At 41.1% G+C, this 26,683-nt stretch overlaps 1 protein-coding gene across 2 annotated transcripts; it reads left to right on the top strand.

Moving 5' to 3' along the window:
• Nucleotides 1-203: 203 nt before the first annotated feature.
• LOC144930977 (GA-binding protein subunit beta-1-like) lies at nt 204-24,043 on the top strand. Of its 2 annotated transcripts, XM_078854800.1 has the most exons (10): nt 204-526; nt 6,770-6,877; nt 7,288-7,455; nt 8,004-8,198; nt 8,603-8,750; nt 10,141-10,254; nt 12,278-12,436; nt 13,251-13,439; nt 14,432-14,559; nt 18,365-24,043. In XM_078854800.1, the coding sequence occupies exons 2-10, from the start codon at nt 6,770-6,772 to the stop codon at nt 19,589-19,591; spliced, it is 2,436 nt and encodes an 811-aa protein (XP_078710926.1). In that variant the 5' UTR covers nt 204-526; the 3' UTR covers nt 19,592-24,043. The 2 variants fall into 2 exon arrangements, with proteins under 2 accessions (XP_078710926.1, XP_078710927.1); XM_078854801.1 differs by lacking the exon at nt 13,251-13,439.
• Nucleotides 24,044-26,683: the final 2,640 nt, after the last annotated feature.

Below are 26,683 nucleotides of genomic sequence, written 5' to 3'. Positions count from 1 at the left end.
TTGCTGCTGGCCACATGGAATTTTGGGCCCTGTGCTCAGTAACCGTGGTAAAAAAAAACATTGTTGCAAAGGGAGCACTGCCTTTAGATTCCATAGCGCGCATAGGCACTGCGCTGTAAGGCGATTGGGCGCCGCTCTTATGCGCGCTACGCATTATAAAGGCGGCCGCGTCCACGCCGCGCACAGCCGCCATGTGCTTCCGGTGGAATCTCTTCCGGACGAAGTCTCTCGATTTTTTTATTCTTATTCGTCTTTAAACATTAAAAAAGGGGAAAACATTAACGCGTATATGTTGAAAACGACTGCGGTTTTACTTCGGTAAAACTAGAAGCGGGGTTGGATTGTAAAGGCGTAGACGCTAACGGATTATAACGCATCGAACGCGACAACAAAAGCCGTCAAGGATTTTTTTGTGGACATTTATAACAAAACTTAACAGCGTGGGTATAATACATTTAACGGGGAAGGGGGGAGTAACACAAGGCGTCGTCGTCTTCTTCACAGTGGCCACCACCGCTTCGCGAAGGTAAGGGTAAATAAAAATCGATGCTGGCGGGAAAACGAACCCCGCTGGAGGAGAGGGCGATGGGTGCGAGGCGAAGGCGGGAAAGCATCGAGACGAAGCCGGCGGCGGGGGGGGGGGTAAGGGGGTAAAAGACATCGTCGTCTCGAGGAGTTAGCGGGAATGAAAGAGCCGTGCTGGGGCGGGGGGGCCCTCTCGCTCGCGGCTGTTGTCGTCGTCGAGGAGGAGGAGGCGAAGTTATTCCAGGTCATGGTCGCTCGCTCTCTCACCGGATGTGGAAGTCGCCCGCTTTTTTCTTCTTCTTAAACTGCGGGGCGAGAAATCTGTCGACTTCCCCCGGAAAAGGCACAAAGGCTCATCAAGGGGAGAGCGCGAGCGAGAGAGCGGACAACATTCGCGTAGGGTGGGGGATGGTGGTGGCAGAGGAGGCGGGGGTAGAGATGCATAATTAGAGATGCACACGATGAGAGAGAGACCCGGGGAGAGATGAGGGGCCGCCGATCCACACCGGCAGTCACTGCTGCTTCGATGATTGTTGGACTCCCAACTCGCGCGTGCTATTATTTTTGTATTTACCCATCATGTAAATATGAAAACGTCTTAAGACGGAAGCTTTGTGGTCTTCAACTAGTGGCGGGGGAGGGGGGATTCATCCAGCAGTGGATTTACATCACGAGCATGTCACCACTCAAGTTATTTAAGATTTCCCCCCGTGAAGATTTCACAAGTTCTATGAACCACGTGCAGAAGTGCCCACCCTAGTATAGGGCCTTTTTATAAATTAAGCAATCTTATATTGGAAATTCACTTTACTCATTTTCAAAATGTTGCAATGTATAAACCCACTACATGGATATAGTTTACTTAAGTTGATTTAGTAAAAAAAAAGCTTATATTTTCGTGTGTAAAGATGTCAACTGGTTCCAGTCAAGTAAATTAAAGGCCTGCTGACAGGCGTACCTACGAAGCGTCGTCACCAATTGTATAAATCATAATGTGTTTATTTAAATATTTTATTATCTCTATTACTGTTACAATTAAGTTGGGGGACAAAATACACGACATTGGCGATAATTCACAGAAAGATATGGGCGGGGAGGGGGGTGTGTGGGTAGGCAAGGCCTAGCGGGTGGGTCGAGCCTCGGTCTGTGCTGGTGGAGCTGGCGGGCAGAGGAGTCGGGCCTCCATTAAGGAAACACCGAGGCTTCACGTGACGCAGGCCAGATGCTCGGCTGGGTGGGAGGGGTGGGGGGGCGGAGGGAGGGGTGGGGGGGGCGGAGGGAGGGGTGGGGGGGCGGAGGGAGGGGTGGGGGGGCGGAGGGAGGGGTGGGGGGGCGGTGGGAGGGGTGGGGGGGGCGGTGGGAGGGGTGGGGGGGCGGTGGGAGGGGTGGGGGGGGCGGAGGGGTGGGGGGGCGGAGGGGTGGGGGGGGGCGGAGGGGTGGGGGGGCGGAGGGAGGGGTGGGGGGGGCCCTTCACTCGACACGTGACCAATCGGCAAGTTAGATCGAGATTTGAAGTTTTCGTGACTGCAGGGATCCATACTCTGGTTCTTTCGGTAAAGTCACTTTGGTATAAAATAAATTAAGTCACGACGTTTCGGGCGCAACACAAGCGTCCGTCATCAGTTGGGACAACCACAGCAAGAAACAATTGCTCAAGTTTACTTAAGTGCCCACTTCAATTGTTTCTTGCTGTGGTTGTCCCACCTGATGACGGACGCTTGTGTTGCGCCCGAAACGTCGTGATTTAATTTATTTTATACCTACGTGACTTTACCGAAAGAACCAAAGAGTAAGTTAGATCGAATTTCACACGAGGTGGTGGCTGAAGAATTCATCACGCTGAGCAAATTCCACCCCTGTTCCAATGCAGGTTTCAGCTGCCCAACCCTGATTCAGCTGGGTTCTTAAGTTTTGGCGACTCGTCAGTGTCAGCCCTGTCACCAATGGCTACACAAATTAACTGTCAGATTAGATTCTAGATTTGAAGCTTTTGTGACTGCAAGGATTCATATTCTTAGGTTTTTTTCGGTAAAGTCACGTAGGTAAAAAAATAAAAATTAATTAAAGTAAAATAAAAAAAACGCCGTGATTTTTTTGTTTTACTTTCATTAAAAAAAATTACCTACGTGACTTTACCGAAAAAACCTAAGAATATGTCAGTTTAGATTTGGTGCTGAAGTTATTATATTGTAATAATATGTAACAATTTTTCGACCTCTGACGAATGAGAAAAAAATCTCGGGCAAGACTCACCGCATGCTGTAATCAATGCATTGTTTTACGTGTAATTAACATGTTTTTTTTATCTACGTATTTCATTAAAATTGTGTGGTGTTAGGGGATTTAATATAAACTGTTGCCTTCGATTTACAAGCATAAATCAAGACAGCCAACACTTTAACCTAGTTCGGCAGCGAAGACAGTGGTGTTTATAATAACATTTTATAGTGGTACAAAAGGGTGGCAGGTTAGACAAATAAGGAGCGATAATAAGAATAGGAACTTTGTTCTTGTAACGTTGTCAGGGCCACTCACATTTGCATTAGGGGCCATCCATTTAGTACGTACACAAACATCTGTCAACTTGACCCCCCCCTTCCTGTACGCACGCGGACTTTTACCCCCCCCCCCCCGAATCCTATAGAACGGCCGATATTTAATCCACGCAGAAACGATTAATGATTAATAATATTAACGTGTTTAAGCAAACAGATGGTCCACCGCCGGCTGCATTAATATTATCGATGCTTCCCCCCCCCCCCCCGTTTGCTATGTGTACGTACACTGTCAGTAGACCTTTCCATACGCAAGCTTACGCATTTGGGTTCACCTCCCCCCTCCATGCGTACGTACTAAATGGATGGCCCCTTACAAGACATGGCTAACGAAAATATGGAACATTGAGAAAAATGCTGTAAGGGCTGTGTGCTTGATTTCACTTGGACAGATTCCAGTCTTTGCCGTTGGCTTTTTTCTCTTATTTTTATGAGCCTTGGGTTCCAGACACAAAAAATGTGGCGATGTGGAATGCTGGTTTTAGTAAAAAAAAATGTACAGTAAAAAAGCATTACCGACATCGTTTACACATTTAGCTATTATCCTTGTTAGCGATTTTTTTGAAAGTTAAAACAAACCAGGGTTATGGCAGTATTTTTTATACTTTAGTGGTGTTTTTAATGCAATTTGTTAACTTTTTTTGCCTGGTAACTTGGCTTATGCTGTATAGTACATGTAGAATTCACAGGCCTTTGTCAATCAATTGCCGGAAGAATTCGTCATTCTGCGTCCATTGTCATACCTGTCAACCCGTACGGTTTACCCGTATTTTTGTACAGGGAAATTGAGTTTTCAGGTCCATACGGCTACAGCCGTTTGAATACGGGCAACACACAAATGTTGTCTTTGTGTTTCTCCCTTGTGATGATACTTTGTAGGGTGAACGTTGAGATTTATAAGGGCACGGGTTGGCCAATATAGTCTGAATTTGTCTGAAATAAGGTAGCCACTGATACGGGGTTGACAGGTATGCATTGTGGGGGTGTTTCTACAGTTCGCCATGCTAATCAGTACAGCTTATGTTGGGGGGTCCCGGGAGTGGTCCTATGACCAGTTGAAATCTTATTTGCCATGGATTTTAGCCATGGTTGGAAACGAACTCGGGTAGCTCATCTCACAGCGCAGTGTATTACCCAATGCATAACTGCACCAAATCAGTTCTTTGTAAGATGTAATTGTTACTTTGGTACAAAGAGACAGCTGCATTGACTAGACTGGCGCCAGTAAGAAATATGGTTTATTTCATTAGTGGACATTCTTTTAATTGAATGAATCAACAGATGGTGGAGTGCTATTTACAGTTGATTTAAATCATATACACATTTGCCCAGATTGTAAAATAAATTGCGTTATTTAACAAGTTGTCAACAGCCACATAGGTAATTGCAGCCGTAAAAAAAATCTGCTTGATTTATTTATTACATTTTAATCATGTTGGGCCTGGAAAGCTGCATTGAATCCAAAGGTACCCAATTAAATTCCTAGCCATGTTAGGTTAGACCTTGGCCAAGTTTCTAATCAACACGGAATTTATTGGTAAATTGCTTATGATGAGATGGTGAGCTTCTGCATATGCTAAACTTGAAAGTATCATAAGTGTGAGAATCGTCCGTGAAAATGAGACCATCTGTAGTGGTGTAATCACTATTTGGAGCTGGCCTTCACCTTTCATGTACCAAATTTGTTGGTGTTCCTTTAATTATTTTACATTTTACCACTTATCATCTCTCACAAGTGGGTGCCTTCTTTTGAATTTTCACAAGAGGTCATGTTTATTTTAACAAATGACAAAGTTTCCTATGAAGGAATTGTAGATTGCACTTTTACAAAAAAAAAACTTTATATTCTTTGGGTCTTTCAGTAACCTGCAAGCTTCAAGTCAACATTACTTAAGCCACGTGTTATATTTATGTTGCAGTGTGAATGTCCAAACAGTGAATGTATGCATTATGTAAGATGTTATTCTTTAATAAATATGCATTTTAATGGGCCGTTACTATAAATATGCATTTTAATGGGCCGTTACTATAAATATGCATTTTAATGGGCCGTTACAACACCCATTTCATTACTGGCAGGTGGTTGACCATCAGTCTGTGCATTCTTTTCTGGACGGCCACCCAACATCCACCTATATAATGCCAGGAGGGCACTACATTTATTTCTCTGCACTGGCTGTGTTGAGGTTTGTGAGATAGTTGCGGTAGCCTTCCAGACCTCATGGCCTGGTGGTCACCCAGAGGATATAACTGTCTGTAATCATTCAGGGTGCTCCCAGGCCAAACAATATAAATGTCTTCCTGTAGTTACACAGCATACAATTTATCTCGTAGAAATCCCTGCCCAAGCAAATAGGATTTTCGTTTCATTATCTGCCGGTTTTAATAAGCAGATGTGGGTAATTTCTTACTATAGACACTGATGTGTTTCAGTCCAGGTTTGGGGTCAGCATAACATTTGATGTTTCCTTGCCACTGCTGAATAATGCCTCTTTTTAGCAACAAATATTAACACTATTGCAGTAAAGCCTGATATAATGCGGCGCTGAATAACATCCACGTTATCGGCTACTCGTGTTATAATTGATAACTCTAGAAAGTTGCTGAATTGCACAAGTATCTTTATGGTGTAGAGCCATTTAAAGTGCCAATAGCCCGTCCTTGTCACCAACTTGTAATTTACATACCTGTAGTTGAAAAAAATGACATTAGATATCTTAATTTGGAGCTTTCGTGACTGCAGGAATTATTCTTTGGTTCTTTCGGTAAAGTCACGTATAAAGATAAAATAATAAATTAAATAATAGCATATTACGACTTTTCGATTGCAACACATGATGATTGCTTGTGTTGCAATCGAAACGTCGTAGTATGCTATTATTTAATTTATTATTTTATCTATATACGTGACTTTACCGAAAGAACCAAATAATAAGACATTAGATATGTTGTACAGTTTATCGGTATAGTACTCAAATTTACAAGTGAAATGCTGGCTCTGCTGCCCTCTGCAGGCGTATAATACAACAACGCTTCGATTATTATTACTCATGTGATTGCTGCTGTCCTTTCAAACATTCAACATGTAGTAAGAGTTGAGTTTTCAGGAAAGCCTAAATTGAGATATTCGGCCAATCCCTTGTAAGTATTGTGCGTGGATTGAACGCGAGTGCTTGATGGAACCATCTTTCCAAAGCACGCGTGTGTATGCAGGTGCACACACTTGTATGATTTGCCACGTTTCCTTGCGTACATAAAGTAACCAAATAAATTCGGGGAACTTTGCTGACGGTTATAATGAACTATATTATATTGGGCTTTTATTGTATTTTCAAACCTGGATTATTATTTTGTATCACGCATACATAATTGTAAGTCAACTAATGTATGGTAATAATAAAAAATGTTACACAATTTTTACTGTTGTATTCTCTGATATTAAATTCCTGAAACTTGAGTGGATGGGACAGAAGTGTGTTAAAATGATTTAAGATTGTTTTTCAGACCAGCCCACTTTCCAACATCTCATTAGTGTTATGGCTGGTTTCGTGGTACAATTTTTTCAGCTTTTCATAAAATCCTGGCATGTGTACCAATTAAGATGCGTCATTTGTGCAACAATAATGGAGTGTGTAGTGACTTATAAACGTTTGCTGATTGGTGACCTGTATTATGCTGATTGAACGCAGATGTCGCTGGTGGACTTGGGCAAGCGCCTGCTCATGGCGGCACGGAATGGGGAGGACGATGAAGTCCGTTCCCTCATGACAAATGGCGCGCCATTCACTACTGACTGGGTTGGTGTCGCATCTCTGCATCACTTTTATTCGTAAAATAGATTTATAGTTTCATCTCTCAGGATTTGTGGTTTTATTCATCATCATTGTTGATATAATTTTTCATTTGTGTCATAAAGGCACATACACAAAACTGATCATGCGACAACATGGTTAAGTTGGAAAATGAATAAAAAAATAATGTTTACCAATCCACATATCATTTGAATTACAGAGTGGATTTTTTTAATATTCACCTGAGATATATATCCCCAACTCAATCATTATTACTATAATCATAGAATCTAACAGTCTTTCTGGTGTCATCAGTTTTCAAATAAACTATTTTGGTTTTCTCCTAGCTGTTAAAGTATACCATAATCCATAAAGCAAGCAGAGAAATTCATCATGTCAAATTAATTTTTTTTCAGTTGGGCACATCGCCATTGCACCTGGCGGCACAGTATGGACACTACACAACGGCGGAGGTGCTGCTGCGTGCCGGTGTGAGCCGTGATGCCCGCACCAAGGTGGACAAGACACCACTGCATATGGCTGCCTCGGAGGGCCACGTTAACATCGTTGAGCTGCTCATCAAGGTGCTTTTAAAGTTATCCCGAGTAATGGTCAAAACCATAAATGATCACCTCTGTTAATGACACATTTATCTCTTCTTCATCGGAACAGAAAATGACATTGAATTAAAAAAAAATGGTATTCCTCTACAATTTAAGTCTGATTAGCCACCTTGTGATTTATGAATCTGAAAATACAATGTTGGGATGGAATAGTATATGGGTGTGCAGCTTTTCGTAGTAAGGAAACGTACACCTATACAAAAAAAGTCCATTATACTCGAAGAGCAGAACAATTTCCTGTAGCTTTTTCTTTTTGAGCACTTTAATTTCCAATTATTTTTACATTGCCTTGACTCACCCTATGCAATGTCCACACTATCACCTTTGTCAGCAACAATCAGCCTCCACAGACCTTTTTAAGTGTAAAACCACAATTACAACATCTTAATTCTATTTTAATTTGGCATACAGCAAATGCAATTTTGCATTGCTGCCCCTTTTATTCTCAAAACACAAAAGCCATGACCGCTACCTGACTACCCAGCCCAACACCCATCCTTGCTTTCCAGAATGGGGCGGAGGTGAATGCAAAGGACATGCTGAAGATGACGGCGCTTCACTGGGCTGCGGAGCATGGCCATCGTGCCGTCGTGGAGGCGCTAGTGCGCGGAGCTGCTGACACGCACACACTGAGCAAATTCGACAAGACAGCACTTGACATCGCCGCTGACCGGGGGCACGCCAACCTTCTATCCATCCTGCAGGTCAGGCGCTTTCATCTACCAAAGTACATAAGAATTTCAGGTTTTTGCAGTTTAAATGTTTGTTGAATGTTGTTTGTCTCGAAATAAAAATGTCTTCATCAGATATATACATATATTTGCCTGTTGTAGTGAATTTCTTGCTAAACAGAGCTGGGCGATACGGTTTCTCGCTCAAATTCAATATGATTTGTGTGGGGGGGCTGGGCTACTCAGAGCCTGGTGTGGTGATCAGGCAATTTCAGCCATGTAACTAAGTGTCTATTTTTTTGTGTTACACGTGGCTGGAATATGTTGGGTGATGAATTGTCCAGAAGGCAACGGTTCAATTTTCTTTGCCGCTTTTCAATTACTGCAACAACTTGCCAAAATCAACTGCTGCAAAGTAACTAGTGTTCTCTGTGCAGGAGGCCATGGCCAACCAAGTGAATACAAATCCACTAGAGCGTGCTGGCAGCATGGGCATTCCCGTGTCATCCCCACAAATCATCTTCAGCCCCAGCGGGATGATGAACATAGCAGGCCTTGTGTCTGCATCCAACACCAAAGCAGCCAGTAAGTATTTTAGTAGATCATCACTCGCTTAACTGTGCAATGGACAATGGATAAGGTTGGTTACGTCCGCACTAGGTGGCTGGTAGGGTTGTGAAGATGTATCTGGGTTACATTTCAGTAAAATTGCCATCCTTGCTGAATCTGTTTCTACATCCATCAATGTCTTTAACATATTTCTCATGCCAGAGGGAGGTGTGTGTAACAGTAATAGAAAGGGAAGATGGACCATAATTGTATTTTTGGTTGTTGATGTGAATACTTGATGTATACGAGTTCTGATATTATAACACAATGACACTCATGTGAACGTTCTCATGCAGTCTTTCAATTTTCAGCAAATAGCACAGCATTGGTTATGCTAAGTTTTCCTGCATTGCTGTGGAATCGAAAAATATATCGACAAACTGATTTGGAAGCAAACAGGCAGTGTAAATCACTAGTTGACGCAGGCTAGTGTAACTCCTTTCTCGTCACACTTAGCATTTCTGTTCTATTTTTGAAGGACCGAGTAATTACAGGCTGTTTTGGTAGAAATCATGGGTAATGTGTATAAATCTAGTTTTTTCAAATGTACTTCAGATTAAAGCAATACAACTTATTGCAGTATTTGAAGAGGAACCACCAAGGGATTGTGGCTAAGGTTACCCAGAGATTTTTGTAGTGTTATTTTTGTGACCTGGAAAGTAAGTTGCTTATACTTGTCAATGTATCATCACTGGGCAGTTTGCACTGATTGAAAGCTGGAGCATCAGCTGAAGTGTGCAAAATAGCATTGAGATATATATTCTTAGAATTACATAGACGAAAGGAGTAGCACATGGATCGGTGAACAAATGCAAATCAGGTGTCATTTATGTTTAGGATAGATTTGTGTGCTTTGCCAAGCCACATTAGAAGGATGATGGGCAAAGACTGGTGATGAAATTTCATCCAAAGGATGAAATGTGCCTGAAAAGACAACCGCTGCAGAGATTAGATCAGATCTTGGGGAGGAGTGCGATGGGTTTCTTGCATTGAGGGATAGTGAAACTTTGGGGAAGCCTTTATTTGGCAGTGGAAAGACAATTGATGATGAATGAAATAATTTTATTTGGGCATGATAAAGAGCCGTACATTTCTTGACCTATCTAGAACACCGATTCCCGCATCTCCGATTAGTATGGTTGGCTACGTACGGTGTGAAAGAAGTTCAACATACATACATACACTTCATATTAATTTTGCATGCGTATGGATCATTGCAACTCCACAGGCCTTCAGGCACTTGATCAGTCATTTGACCCTGGCTAATTGCAAAAACATAAATAAAATGATCACATGAAAACAAATGCTGTTGTTGGGACTAGATAATGGATTGTTTTAACGTTGTGTGTTTCTATGCATGGTTCAGCTGAAAGCTCATCCCAGAGTGTACAGTTCAGCAGCTCATCTACATCGGTGCTGGCCACACTGGCAGCTCTAGCTGAGGCCTCCGCACCGCTTACAAGTTCTCCCAACACAACTGGTACAGCATGCCAACACCTGCGTGTCCCACACATATTGAAATTGTGCTCCTCACTCTTTATTTACCTTGTAGTTATTAAACACCTTATGCATCAAATATTGTCATTATTTGTAGTGTACATGTCAGCATCAGAATAAAAAAAATTGTGAATTTTTTGAAAATAAATATAATCCACACAGTTAGTCATGTCGTCATGTGTGTGTGGGCTATGTACAACTTTCTTACTGTTAACGCATTTAGTTTGTACTAAAGTGGCTGCATTATTTTTATGGGGTGTGGTGGTGCTGTAGTTTGAGCACTTAGCTACTTACCAGAAAACTAAAAGATGTTTTGCGCAAAATTGTGCGTCATTGTGACTTCCGCAGCATGCATTATGCAGGCCTTTCTCAGCCCATTTGCCACAAAACAAATGGGGTTTAAGAAATACAATTACAGTATTTTCACCTTTGTTACTAATGCAGCAACCTATGATTCAGATAGGTTGATTGCATAGGTCATGTGGGTGTTCTTTGAAAGTGGTGTTTTCTTTGTTCAAAAGAAATCCACTTGACATTTGCGTATTTTTATCAATGGGGTTGCTTTATCTAAGTACCCGCATAAATATGCTCCTTCAAGAACGGTTGCTTTGTTGTTTTTGAATTTCCTATTGACCAAAGCTAATTGGTTTGTGTATGTCATAGTAGTTGACGAAAGCTGAAGCAGGGTTAGCATTACAGAGACAGATTGCAAAAGCATATGCCTGCAAAGCCCATTTTAAGGCATTAACCTTGTTTTAAACCATACTTTTCAACGAAAAACTGTATATGCTGTAAAGTGTGCATACATGACATTGATGAGGTGGCACATGCGTGTAGCGCAGAAATTTCTAGGCAATAGTTAGTGGATCATTTGAAGTTGTGACTCAAACCTGCTCGCTTGTGAGGTGGCCAGTAGAAGATAGTTCTTAACCTGTCTGTGCAGAACTTTGGGTGTTTTCACTTCCAGTTTCCACTTTCACCATTGTACGGGCAGTGGAAGTGCATGTCTGTAATCTAAAACTGTGTAGGAAAGGGTTAGTGGATTACATACATGTTGTAAAACACCCATCCCGTGGATATCAGTGCTATACCCGGGCTTGCCATTAAAAAGTAGTGCAGCAATGTCCACCACGCCTGTTCAGTCTGTATTGGATTGTGTTGCCCCCCCCCAACACACGTGGGTTTTCTCTGCATGCTCTGGTTTCATCCCACATCTAAATACTTATTAATTGACTGATAACACCTAACGCTTGGTTCTTTCGGTAAAGTCACGTAGGTAAAGAAAACTATTAATAAATACAATTAAAATAAAATATATTTTCTTTTTATTTATAATTTTCTTAAATTAAAATAAAATATTTTTATTTTATTTGTGTTTATTATTTTCTTTACCTACGTGACTTTACCAAAAGATCCTTGCAGTCACGAAAACTTCAAATGTAGAATGATAACACCTAGATATATGGAGAACCGCAGAGCTTGGGCAATTGTTGGTGCTGGCTGCCCACTAGGCTGCCTTCCTGCCTGTGTGCGGTTCCTCGTCCCTTCGAGTTGTTCTCTCTGGAAAGTGAGTGAATAGTGTGGGCATTACAAGTGGAAGTATTGTTATTGAAAAGGAATTGGTAAAAAGTTCAATGCAGCCACCTCTTAAGTTTCATTAAACTTGAATGAAGCTTTTATTTGTAAATAAATGATGTAAAAAAACACATGATCACAGCTGAGCCCAGTGTGGTTCAACACCCAAATATTGAATAGCAAAATGATAATATTATTGATATAACATAAAATAATACACTTGTGTTGCTACACTGACCAGTCTTCATTGTCAATCAATTTTCATCTTTTGTCAGTTAGCCTGGGACTGTGAGGTGGTTAAATACTCACATTACATCACCTAGCCAATGAAGTGGGTGCTATAATCACTATTGTTTATCATAAACATGCATTCCACTGCCTGCTCCTCCCCTTTTCCCCAACACCTCTCTACCACTCCTACCTTCCTGCAGTGGTGTCATCGGCACAGGAGACTTGGACGTGGCTGGAATCCCAGGGCCTGGTGGCCTCGCAGGCTCAGACTGTAGGCACAGATGGGTGCACCTCTACCTTCACAGTCAGTGAAGGTGGGAAGCTCTCGCTTAATTGGGGCAACAAGCAGCAGGGAGTGGGTAAGTGCGGCACAGGCTCGTTTGTTCCTCAATTAAGTATTGAACAATTTTGGATGTACCATATGTTTGCAAGCACAGATGCATAGCATAAAAATAAGAATGGTGTTTACTGCATGTCAAAAAAGCCATTAAGGGATGGATTTAGATAGGAGCTTAAACTTCAGTCCTCAACCCACCATGGCGCAGGTTGTGTTTACAAATCATCAGGTGTGTGAAACAGGTATTGGCTTAATTTGCCTTGGAATTGTGAAGATTGGTAAATTCAAAAAGGCATGTCTTATTTGGGTACGAAAATTAGGCAAATGTGCAGTGCAGTAATACCTGAATATATTTATCGTTCATGCATTGTGCAGGATTTAGTGTTATAAATGAAAAATTGAAAACATTGAAAACTAGCTTTTTTGCCTGTCCAAGGACGGGTGTATATTGCAGTAAATCTGAAATATTCAATAGAAAAATTGTTCAGCCCATGATTATTAATGAGGGGGGGTTTGCCCCATGTGGAGTGACGTCACCCACTAATGGTTATTGGGGAGGGGTGCGGCATGTAGAGTGACGTCACCCGCTCATGGTTATTAATGAGGGGAGGGGTGCGGCATGTGGAGTGCGCGACCTTGTGCGTTAGTGTAAATTTCCACGGGCATAGTAGGTAGATTATAGTAGGTAATTTTAATCATACCTGAAGTGTACAGTAACTACATTGTTTTTGCAGTGTTTTTAACATTACTAGATTGGTAAGAGACTTGTGGGTAGTTTGGAATGATCTTATGTTTGTGTATTTTTCGTGCTTGCACATGCCTGATTGTGGCTGCAGTGGCAGAGGAGGTGGTTACCACCGAAACTGATGCGGTGGATGCTGCCATACAGCAGGTGTCAGGGGTTGGAGGCCAGCGAGTCATCACCATCCTAGCGGATGGCGTTCAGCTGGGCAACCTACAAGCGGCGCTTAGTGGAGGCAGCATGGGCCAGCCTATCCTGCTGGCTATGCACAATGGGCAGCAAGGTCAGGACTTGATGAAACAAATGCGATTAAGCAAATTACCAAAAGATAGAATGTTTTGATATTTAAAATGTAGTTTTGTTCTTGTGGACATGACACTGCTCAAATGTGCACGGGATTAAAAATTGCTTCATGGATGTTTGTGGTGTATAAATACAAGCAGTGCACCTGGGAATTTATTTCCTGGAGTATAATACCTACTATCCCCCACCCCTCATTAATAATCATGAGCAGGTGACGTCACTCCACATCGAACAGCCCCCCTCATTAATAATCATAAGGTGACGTCCTCCAAATGAACACTCACCCCTATTCATAATAATTAGCGGTTGACGTCACTCCACATGGGGGGCCAATGCGCCCCCTCCTCGGCGTCAACTTACAACCCTCATTACAAAGGCAGAACCCTCACATGCGATCTCCGTAACGCTATTGAGACCTCAAAGTAACAAGGACGTCATGATGAACAAGGGATTATAACCTTAAAATGAAATAGGTCTGTGTCACCACGCCCTTACAAATTGCACGTGCGTTCATGCAATGAATATCACGTCGCGGTCTGCTTTTCGCTTGGAAGTTTCAGATTTACTGCAATACACCCGTCCTTGGACGGGCAAAATGCTAGTCTTGCAATAATGTTGTAAAATTTTGACCTTAACTCAGGTGGGGAACCTATGGCTTGGCCCTCAACTTCATCCTATACGGTCCATGGTCATGAGGGCTGCCACTTGAAAATGGCCTGCAAATATTTATTTGTCACTGCAAGCATCTTCGACACGAATTTGGTACTCGACGCCAATATTTTGAACGTGGCAACACTTTATAAGTTTATCATGCTCAGTCACATCCCTCTTTGCAAGGGCTTTATATTACAAAAGTGACTCCACTGTATGTTTAATGTGTGACCGCCAATGTTCGCAAGTCCTATCCAGCCTTCAGTAAGGAAATGGTTCCTTACCCCTGCCTTCACACCTCGCACACTTGGGTGGTTGCAGTGTTGGCTGTCCCTGCGGGACACATGACAACGGAGACCACCAACGAACCATGTGAGGAGCCGAGGGAGCCACCGATCAAGAAATTGTGCGCTGCCCCTGTAAACAACCACAAAGCGGGCATTTCCAAGGCAAGGAGTGCAACAAGCCAAACCATCCCATGTGACAATTACACATTCATCCCACAAGATAAACCGTAAAGACGCAAGCAGTTTTTTCCTCATTGATAAAATAAAAGTTTGTAGCTTTGAAATAATGTTATCGATATGAAATTTTATTTGTACAATTTATTCAACGGAAGGTCCACAAGTGGTTAGACTTTGTTTGGTAAACACATTATTTTGGAATAGAAGTATTTATGAACCTCAGTTTTGCAAAACATTGTTATGACAGCTGGGGAAAAATAAAGATGGCTTGGTCTCTTCTTTAATTGCCTTCATAAGAGGCTCATGACGAATTTACCAGGCTATAATCTTGCAGTGAATGCAATAGATAGAGAATAAACATCTTGGGTATACGTGGTCGTATATTTACATGGGAGCCATTCTGCAACAATCATGTGTTCCATTTCACCCTCTATGCTGGTTGTTTCACCATTTTGAGTGTGTGAGCAATTGCACATACTTAATTGGGGAAGAGCTTCCAGGCCGCATTTTGATGGGGGCAATGAAGGGGCCATCATTCTTACAACACAATATGTTGTGTGTAGCTCATCTTCACCCACATTGCTGTTTGACATTTAAAACTATTCCTTTCACTCTTTACAGATCCACTTACACTCTTTGGAATTGAGAATCAAATTCCAGTATATACAAGTTGTTCCTTAGTCCTTTGTCAGTGAAATTGTGGATATTGATAAAAACATTGTGTATTTGAGGCCTGTAACAATGCATCAAGTCATTGTTTAAAACTATTATGAATTCAACACGTAGGTTTTCGTGACCAATATGATTAATTGATTTTTGGGTCAGATTGTGTTAGTAATATCGCCATTGTGTGTCATACACTCTACACAACCAAATACCTAAGTCACGTGAACAAACGAGCAAATTTATTATTGCTTTAGCACACCCATACATGCTTAGTGTTATGTCAACCCATATAATGTACCCGTATTCTTTTACAGGGAAACGTTTTTTTCATTTTTTGTGTCGCCCTTATGGTGGAACTTTGTGGGATGAACGATGAGATTTATAAGGGCACGGGGTGACCAATCAGGTCTGAATTGGTCTGTAATAAGGTAGGCACCCCCTGTGTTGGAGAGCAATCCACAACATTTAACAAGTTGGGAATACTTTTTCTAGTAGTTGCAGCCAGCATCATGAGCCATTTGCCAGAATTGTGAAAATGTCCCTCCAGCCTTGGGTCTAAGTTAGGTCGTGTGATATTATCGAGATGCCCCATAAGAGAGCTGGAAGCAGCAGGAAGTTGTGTATTAGCACGTCTGGCTTCGTACGGTGCGAACTACATACATACATGTGTGTAGAGGTTAATATAGTTGCATAGAATGTTTTTATATGAGAACTTTACACTAATGTGAATGTGAAAATATTTGTGGCGATACAGGTTGGTTATAGGTTAGTTATACAAAATGCTTAGTGTTATACTAATATGGTGTTAGTTTCATTTGCTCTAAATACACTTTTGTTGAGGTTGTGATGTGCTTTCTTAATTAATTTCCAAGCCACACTCAGCCTCTAACTGGCAGGTTGGTTGAACTGATATTTCATTCCTCTTAATTTAAACAGATTCTATAATTAGTCTTGGTCAATAGCATTATGAAAATCAATCGAATGTCCTTTTTTGCATGCACGTTCTGCATAGCTGACACATTTCTTTGTCTATTTGATGTTCCTTTTATGTTCTTTCAATATTTTGCCTATCTTTCCTCTGTCTGGCCAACATCGCATTTACCATATATGCAATTCATCCGGTGAACTTGTTGATTTTGAGCGTTTATCTTTAGCACCAGTGCCAAATATTTCTGATTTTTTTTTTCTCTGTAAAATCTCGCCAATTTAACAGTTACTCCTGCAATATATGGGAGTTTATTTATTATGTTTTCAACTCCATTGTTTAGAGTATATTATTTGCTTTTTATACTTAATGATCTTTTAATCATATATTATTGTATTTTGCGTTTTGACATGTTTAATCTCGTTTATCATCAGATGCTGTTTTGCCCAGTGTATGGGTGTCTTGATAGGAGAATTTGTTTTGTGGTTGATGGTGTCAGTGTGCATATTTTGGGTTGTGTCCAATCAGAATATCCAGAAATGGGAGGGTTTCCCTGCACTCCCATGGTAAACTTAAAGGACAGATTTAGGTAATTTAGGAATTCAGTGTTTTTATACTATGTGGCCAGACAGCAGGTGTGACATCCAAATATCTAAATTAATGCGAGGTTTTTAGTGCACTTGAATCTAGCGCTTGTGTTTTATAGGTTTCCACGTATAGATTAGCAATAACAGGAGACCAGAGAACCCATCTCCACTCATTTTTTTTGCAGAAGAAAATTTCTCCATAAAAATTTAATATTTAAGCAGTGTTCAACCAATGGTGGGATGTATTTAGATAATCTTTGAAAAATCACGTAACTAATCACATTCTCAGTAGGGTTACGTACAATAGCTTCCATGATGTTAATAAAGTTTTCAGAGTTAAGATATGAGGAGGTAGTTTTGATGCCATTGGTTTTATAAAATATTGTTTCTTATTGGGAATTGATGATTTGCTATTGTCTTAAGTTAAAATTGATTGGTCGAGTATCCTGTTTAATTGTAAGGTAGGTACCCTCATTCATTTAATCTGATTGTTATCATAAACACAAACAATTTACTGTATTGCTTACACGTAGCAAATGGTATTTACTTCTACTGAAGCCAACAGCATAACATAAATAATTTAATGTAAGTAGTTGACTATTACTAACCTATGTCACCAAAAATATATATTAATTTTACAACACATTGTAATTTCACACGGTATAATGAATACAAATGCATTAACCTCAATACATTAACATCAAACTGATTCTTTGTAAAAATTTTAACACACAGGCTTTCGCGACTAATATCATCCATAAGTCTTTTTTGGGTTAGATCGCGTAAATATATAAATGTGTCGTTAAAACCCGCCACCACTCAGATTGTAAATGTTGTGGCTTGGCTCTCTAACACACCGGTGTGGTGTACTAGTGACGAATTGGCATATTCTGTTTATGTGACAACCCTTATTAATTGGCTGTGTCGGGTGGTGGCGGGTTTTAGCGACACATTTATATATTTACGCGATCTAAGCCAAAAAAACAGTTATGGACTTTCTGACATTATGCCACCCTTTTAAGGCCCCAGACTTAACCATGTTTGTAACTGATAGTTGAAAGTCTTTCCAAATTGTTCACTCTTGTGGTTTGCTGTCCAACCTATGGCTATCCTAAAGTAATAATAAATTGGCACATTTATTCACGTGACAATTTTATTTAATTGGGCTGTCAGGTGCGGGAGGGTTTGACACATTGCCTTCTGATATGATCTGACCCAAACATAAGTCATGAATAATGATTGATTATTCGTGCAATGTGATTTGATTTTTTTTATATGTTCATGTATTTGGTTCATACAAATCTTGCAGCTGTTAGTGGTGCTACATTCACCACAGACAAATAAAATCAGCCTATTGAATGAAATTACGACCGCAAATTTCAGCCTTTCATTAAATCACGTTGGGGTGGTGGTTCACCTATGTTCATTGTCTTTAAACCTGTTAAAATAATAAATAAATAAGCTGTGTGTGTGAGAAGGAACATGGACCGGTACTTTATAACCACTGGTATGGCTGTGCTGGGCAATGTTACCCTATTCTGAAGTGATGGCATCTCTGTGAATCGTTCCATGCTGACCTTTCTCTCCTTTCCCACATCAATCTCTTGAGCAGAGTGTCAAGAAGGTGGCTGAGATGGAGCATGGAGGTTCCAGTGGGGCCATGCAACCAAGCCTGGACAAAGAGCTGCTGCAGAAACAGCTAGCGGAGGCTAACCGTAAAGCACAGGAGTTCCGTCAACAGCTGTTGGAGAAAGAACAGGAGGCAGATGCATACCGTGCCAAGCTTGAGGCCATGGCGAATGTGCATAATGGAAAAGGTGTGGAAAGCGCACCCACTGCAAACAAGGTAGCTACTGCTACTCCTTCCCCAACCACTGCCTCAAATTCCATCCCTACCAGTAGCTGTGAGGCGGTCATCTTGCAGAATGTGGTGCAGGTGACGGTGGAGGATGAGGAACCAGTTTCCCTGGAAGATATGGAAACTAATCCGGTTGATAATCTTGAACCGGTCACGGTGGAGAGCATGGAACCAGTTACTGTAGAGAAGGTGGAACCTGACACGGTAGTTGATGTGGAATCGATTACTGTGTTGACAGTAGAAGCAGACTCTGCAGAGAGCCTGGAAGCAGACATTTTAGAGAATGTGGAACCGGTCACTGTGGAGAATCTTGACCCAGTCCTGGAGGAGAGTATAAAACCAGAGTCGACTGAAAATGTGGAACTGGTTGTTGAGGATAATGAGGAACAGGATGCAGTCTTGATGGAGAACATGGAACCAGTTGCTGTAGAAGATGTGAAACAACTTACTATAGAGAGCGTGGAATCTGTCGCCGTGGAAAGTGTGGAATCTGTCGCCATGGAAAGTGTGGAATCTGTCGCCGTGGAAAGTGTGGAATCGGTCACCCTGGAAAGTATCGAATCCATCACCATTGAGAGCATGGAACCAGTAATAGAGAGTGTGGAATCGGTCACTTTGAAGGGGGTGGAAGCTGTTAACGTTGAGGGCGTGGAACCAATTACTTTGGAGGAAGCACCGGTTGTGCTGATGACGATGGAGGAGCCTGCTGTGACGGTGACTCAAGAGGAGGAGGAGGAGCCGAGGAACAAGGAGACTCTCGAGGCATGTGGTGACATAGCCCCACAGCAATATGAGGCCACCCAGACAGAGTCTGAAGTTGCTGGGAAAGGCAGTAATGAAGACGGGCAGGCGTACGAGGGAGCCGTGGACATTAAGACTGACCCTGAGATCGAGGAAACCATGGACACCACCACGGCCATGCTGGTGGTTGTGGAAGAGGCCACTGTTAATCTAGAAGCCATCACAGTCGTCAAAGAATAAAGTCCCATTTTATATTTTTTACAGCTACGAATATACATACAGGACACTTTTTTATGTTCTTATCGACCTGAGAACAAGTGAGTTGGCAATTGGTGATTTACAGGTGGTACGGCCAGATGGTTGACATGCCGGTTTGATTCAGTCACTGCAGTGATGCATGCTGCTTTTGAGACTCATGATAGAACTACCATGAATTATACCATATGCTGCAGGTCTTGGATCAAATCAGTTTTTTAAAGGAGACTGCAAAATGGTTGAGAAAAATAATTACATGATACACATCAAAGTCCTTCAGTTGTCTTTGTTTTAATTGCAGAATTTAAAAGTTTAGTTCCATGACAGGTTCTAGTGTACATTGATGAAAACATCAATTATTGTGAGCCCCACCGTGCCTTAAACACATGCCACATGTATGCGCTTACAATGTGTTTTTCATACTTTTGTTTCAGATTTTATTTCTTCCACTGAAGCACTACAAGTGCTACTTACAATAAATATATAAGGTATATTATGCTACAGAACTGATTTTGATTAAATTGCATTTTAAACACCATTTTGAGATCCAAGACTATGTCGTATGTAAACCTGGTTATGTGCAACCTCCAATGAAAATATCACCAAAAAAAAAACACATTGCTGTATCACAACTTCCATTCAGACTGGAGCAACTTTTTACTCGACTCGGTTATCCACCGTGCAATTCGCACAAGGCTTAAAAGTGAATTACATGAAGCTTAATTTATGGAGAAAGCCTGTAAAAACAGGTGAGTTTTAAGACATTATTTAAAAAGTGTAACACTCAGATTCCCTAATGGACTGAGGAGGAGAATTCCACAATCGTGGAGCCTGGCTGCAAAAATCTCCATCTCCCATAGAACAAAGTCTGGTCTGTGGAATAATGAGTAGACCAGAACTAGCAGATCTAAGTTTTTGCAGTGAAATATAAAACTTGAGCAATTCATTCAAGGCCATAAACATGAGAAGAATCTCAAAGTCGATTCTGTAATTTACAAAGGGCCAGTGCAGTGAGGACAATGTGAGTAATATGGTATATCTGAACTATAAGTGGCAGCATCAATCCCCTGACAATCAACGGTCGCTGTTAATCCGCTGCAGCCAAGAGGCACCTTCACCTAGCAGGCACCCTTATAAAGAGAACCTGCTAGGCTGGGTCAACCTTATATAATCACATCACATGTCCAAATATGAGAGTTCGTGCATTAGGCAGCAAACCACGTGTCACTTTCTCAGAGTAGTCTTTGGGTAGACAAAGTAATCCCATGAGTATCCTAAGAACAGCCTTCATAACTTGGTTTAATGTGAACATGGTAAGACTTTACTATTGTGTCCAGGTCTTCTTGTAGCAGTGATGTCACAAATGTTAGCACTGGTAATACAACTATAAAACACTCCTACGAAAACTTATGTACAAATTAGAATGCTAAATCCTGCTATTTTGTTTCAAAAACAAAACCTTGGTAATGTGTTACTCCCGTGATGATGTAATGAAATGGCATAATTATGACCTCATTCAATAGTTTAAAATTGCAAAACAGGTTTACTTGTATGCATATTTTATATAAACAATCCCATCAAATTTCATCTGAGTTCCGTGAACTTAAATTGTGGGGTTCTGAAATGTTCACGCCGTAACAGGCCTTGTTTATATTCCCCATTCCTTCCTTACTGAAAAGACCATCTCTAAGTCTCCACTCGGTTTAATAATTCAGTTTTTATTTTACAAACATATCCTAAGTGCCCATAATGTACGATTCATTGAGCTACTAGTTATTTCATCTTCCATGTTTGCACCATCCTAAATGCAAGTTGGTCTTATGTGTTGTCATGAGTCTTAATATAATATGTACAATGGCTTCGTACATAATTGAATGTGGTCAGTGCTGGACATAGAGGTGGGGCTTTCGTCGCTACATTGTGAATTCAGCCTAGCAATGCTACATCTACACCTTTACCTTTTGAGCACGTGGCATTCAACTTTAGAGCATAAACCAGCCTGGCACATTATGTTGATTTATCACTGCCTTCTCCACATCACCATCATTGCTTACATTTATAGAGCGCCTTTAACCAGCAGGGCGAGTTGCTTTACGACGTTACGTGGTAATTTAGTACTCCTGTATTCCAGAGTGGTGTGTTTTCCAGTGATTTTTTTTTATGGTTTTCATAGCCAAATGCAGTGGTGTCTTCACCAGTGTTTGACTCGGCTACCAAAAAAAACTTCCAACAAGAACATGTTTTTTTATTTGTTTGATAATGTAGCTACTTTATTCATTTATCAATGTATCATGTATTACATTTCTTACTTGGAGTCATTACATGTTGGTTATTCTCGTGTATCTTTTATTTTTTCTAATTTGGTCGTCCATGTATAGTTTGGACCAAAATTTGTATTTGTCAATTGAGCAACATATTGTGGTGCTTGTTACATAATCAAATGACACCTCTCCCTACCCCACTCCCAAAATAAGCTGAAATATGTTAACTTTAGGTCAATAGTTGCAATTAGGATTTTTTTGGCATGTACCTTGAGTTATCATATATAAACAGTTTTTTTTACAAGTAATGTTGCTGTTAATTCAGGATGCATCCATCACATGCTTGAGAACATTTAAGAAATACATAGATAAAATGAATGGCTGTTGAACCACAGGTTTGGTAAATCAAGGGTTGGTTATATATGCAAACTATTTCAATCTGAAATGTCTTTCAACGGCCCTTAAAGGTTCGAAATGTATACATCTGTAAAATGTTCAAGCATGTACAATCTGCTGGAAAGTGGAATACTACATTTCTTGCAGACATGTTTGTAATGTCTCACGTGACGCCATACACCTCCCTCTCAACTTTGAAAATGAATTACAAGGGCATGAGAAAGGCGAGGCTGTAAGTCACATTGAAACTGCATATTAACTGTAGCGAGGAGTGGTGTTAAAGAGGATGCATCATGTTGTAATTTGAAATACAGCCTATCCATACAATTAGAATTGATCCTGTTTTGTATTATTTGTATTCTTTTATTGTCGTATATTTTATTCTCTTAGACTAAATGTAACAGCATATCATATGCATAGTAATTTTATAAATCGCAGCTAACCAACTGGGCAAGTGCCCAATTTGATGCATGCATGATGAGCATAAGTATATATTAGAATGTATCCATCATTACATGCCTGCTAGAAACTAAATGCCAATTGGATGCAAGCTTTCACTGACATTCAAAAGTCTACTGCCATGCTTATCCCGCCAAACGCTTGAAAATCAATTTTCCAATAGTGGTTTAAAGGTTTCACAAGCCTTGAGTCCCTTCTGTATTCATGTTAGAACCACTTTGCACACGAAATAAGGCTACCCAAAACACCAATAACTCTTGTAACTTCTAGGCTGTCTGTCCCAGGATGCCGATTTGAGGTTGAAAAAAAAAACCTTTCGACTGAATTGAAGCACAGCTGTTGCATCCTAATGTAGTCACTGCAGTGGCATTCAAATTTTTGGAAGTGGCATTACTAGATTACCTGGGCAACGTACCTGAAAGTCACTTCTCACTCCCTTCTCATAAGCAAAGTTTCAAATTCGTGTTGTACAGCGCAGGACTAGCATATAGGTTATTTGGATTGCCTCTACATGTTTGGTGCTTTTGTGGTGAAGTAGGTTGGGTTAGGAGATGAGAATCAATGACCATTTTTAATTTTTGAAATTTGTCTTACAGATTAACAGATTTTACACCGAGAAAATAAATGTGACTATATTACATCCGGAATGTATAATAAACTCGGCACTCTTAAACAGATAAATACAGCATAACACGTTCCTTCGGAGTGGGCAGGTAGGAACTTGGTTGGACAGCGCATTTGTGCTCGACAGAGCTCGCGGTCACGTGACACACTTCAACCAATCCGGGAGCGTACATGTTTGGGAGGGGCTATGCACGACAGACAAATAATCCCTGGTGGGCAGTGTGGAACTGTTGTTCCTACCTGTAGTAAAACTGAGATTACCAATGGGAAAAAAATGCGTAAGTCATTGTGACAACTAACAATTCCTCATGATAGATGCTTCACACATAGATAACCTGCAACTGCAAATCCTCAAAGCACAATACATTGACTTGTGCCACTCCCTATGCCAACTTGTCTCTTTCTCATTCTAGAGCAGATGGACAAGCATTTGTATATATGACAGCGATGTCCAATGTTCTGTAATTGCAGCCCCACCTCAAACCGGCTTCCCACGTCAGTGAATTGTGTTAACCTTGGTGGGCACTTGGCAGATGCTGATGACGGTGTGAAGGCATGAACTGGTCGGGGCAATTCCCTGTGAGCTCACGAGGTCATCGCTGTTGACTATTGGGCAGTGTTTTTGTACATTTGTATAATACGCTTTCCAGCAATTTCACAAATAAAATTTCGTAACAAAGGTCATGCACCTCTTTCATATACCAGTCTGCGTGTCTGTTTATGTACCTGCTTTAATGGACTAGTCAGCTATTCAGAAAATATTACTGATAGATGTATTTACTGACAAAAGGTTGGTAACAAGTCTGGATAATTATGATGTGCTAAATCCAAATGTTGTTTCTAGACCGTTGTGTAATCAGGCTTCTACAATGGGAACAGTTTAAGACAATTTGCTTTTAAGTGTAAAGTGCTTATTCATTTTGGATGAACATAATTTAGGCTCTTAGCTGTAGGAATTAATAAATGATCAACTAATATGCTCAGCCTCATTTATTAGCCTTCAGAATTTGTATAATTTTCAAGGGTTAGTCGACATGGTGGGGAGGGGCTGGGTGGGGAGGGTGGGGAGGGGCTGGGTGGGGGGTGGGATGAGTGGGGAGGGGCTGGTCACCCCGTGGTGCCCTTATAAAACTCAACGTTTAATCTACTCACGCCAGCTTGTGCCCGCCCTCACAGTCGGGCATATTTGCGGAATACACCACGCCGCCGTTGACCCTGCCCATTGACCGAGCAACCCAACGTTCCTACCAGCTCCCTCCGCAGGAATGTGTTATTGGACTTGGACTGATCTTGTCTGGAAAGTGGTGTCTAGCAGTAAGAGCTATTTGTGCTTATGCACCACTGCCAATGCAGCATCACCAAATAACGTGTTTAATGTGAAACAGCGCTTGTGGGTCGTTTCTGGTGGCTACAAATGTGACCAAAATGACATGTGCTTTGCGAGTGCTCTGGACCTCTGGCAAACTACATATCTAATAAATAATTATGCACCTTTCTTGAGTCCAGATCACCACTGTCCAAGGTGTGTTTGAAGTTTGAATGTTGAACTTATTTTACACCGAATGCAGTGGAACGTGCTAATCAGAGTTGCGGGGGAAGGACAAACTAAAAGCCGTTCTAAAGAAATAAATTTTCAATCTAAATTTAAAAGTGCATAGCTCCAGTAGCTTCCTATTATCAGAAGGAAGAGCTTTCCAGACGGTCACTAAGCGCATCTGAAAGTGCGTATGCAGCGAACGTCTTTGTTCGATGGCCAGCCAAAAACCGCTGCGAAACTGGAGTTTGCATGACGGTTTACGCTCCCTGAGATCAGAAAGGTATTGTGGTTCATTTGTGGCAAGCAATTTATGTGCAATGAGTGCGACCTTGTATATCCGTTCGGCCAAAGTGGAGGATGTAGCTAAAAATCATTCCATGCAGTCCTTCACGGTCTCGCAATGTAACAATTCATCTATTACCTGCACGAGCTAATTTCATCACTCCCATCTCCTCGGTGGACATCCTTGCTTTCAAGTTACCAAAGAATAATTGAATTATTCATCTCGTGTTCTTGTTAATGTATAAGCTATTATAGACATGCAGACAAGGAAATTTGTTCGGGTAGGATATAACACGCGGCATTCTGTCCAGGCCCCATGCAATATCCGCCATATACTTTTAAATCTTAAAAGCTGAAGCCAGTTTATGAACTCCCCAACCTATTCACAAGCAAAATAACTTGGGCTGACTTCAATAAAAGATCAGTGGTTTTTTTTTCTGAACATAATTCTTCAAAAAGGCAGATATAATTTCTATAGGTTACCATATCTTGCCTTCTAGACTACCTAGGGGCTGGTTTTGGTGTAAATCCCCAGGTATTTGGGTTTTAGAGTTCACATTTTACATTTATTTTAAGCTACCAGCATTTCATTTATTTTTAAGAAGATGGACATCAAGTATGTCAAATCCCGGATATCACGGACTGCTCTAGCTTATTAGGTATTATTTATTTTGAATTGAGAAGTGATTATTTTAGCATCAAACACTTGATAAAAAATTATCGGGACGAACTTTTAATAAAGATAGTGTGTGATACGAGATTTCATAAACACGTTTGATTTACATCGTTGTCAATGACAGCGGTGTAATCAAATGTTTTTTGCTGAAAGAGCATGGTGAAAAGAGAACATTGGTTTGCTCATCAAACTGCACCACTTAACATTCTCATCTAAGCTCAGCCCTGAGATGCTGGCTAACTTGATGCTACAAAAGCCGATGCTGATATACTCTGTGATGCATTGAGAAACATTGATTTTGAGCTTGATGGTGATGTGCAGGAGCTGAACAAAGTGAGGAGCCCAACAAACATTCCAAATCTGCTGACACTTTTGGCATCACAACCCAATATGAGCCAAACTTCAAACAGTCACGAATGATATTGAATGCGTTGCGGATGGCTCCAGCATTGCTTTTGACGATTTTGAGACTTGCTGTTCAATTGTTCTCATCTTCATTTGTTCTCTTTATCTTGAACTGCGACAACAAGTGGTTGCACCTTCACATAATGGTTGGGCGAACTGTGTACGACAAATAGCTCATCACATCAATGAACCATGGTGCATTGTCAGCTACAACGATGTGTTGCAGTCCCGAGACCACTCACCATATGCTGCGCAGGCTTATGAACCAGTCAACGCACAATGCAAGTGTAAGCGAACGATGCCAACGTGCACAGATTATTGTTAATACGCCAAATATCACTGTGAAAACCGATGAGTAAAGGTTGGTGGGTGTGTACACAGAGTGCCCCTATCTTGAGCCACGTGCCTTCTCTCGCAAGGATGGTTTGGTTAAGGAT

This window comes from Lampetra fluviatilis, chromosome 3, assembly GCF_964198595.1.
Source record: "Lampetra fluviatilis chromosome 3, kcLamFluv1.1, whole genome shotgun sequence".
Lineage (NCBI taxonomy): Eukaryota > Metazoa > Chordata > Hyperoartia > Petromyzontiformes > Petromyzontidae > Lampetra > Lampetra fluviatilis.
The sequence above is the reverse complement of the archived record's forward strand: the minus strand, read 5'-3'. Positions and strand labels throughout refer to the sequence as shown.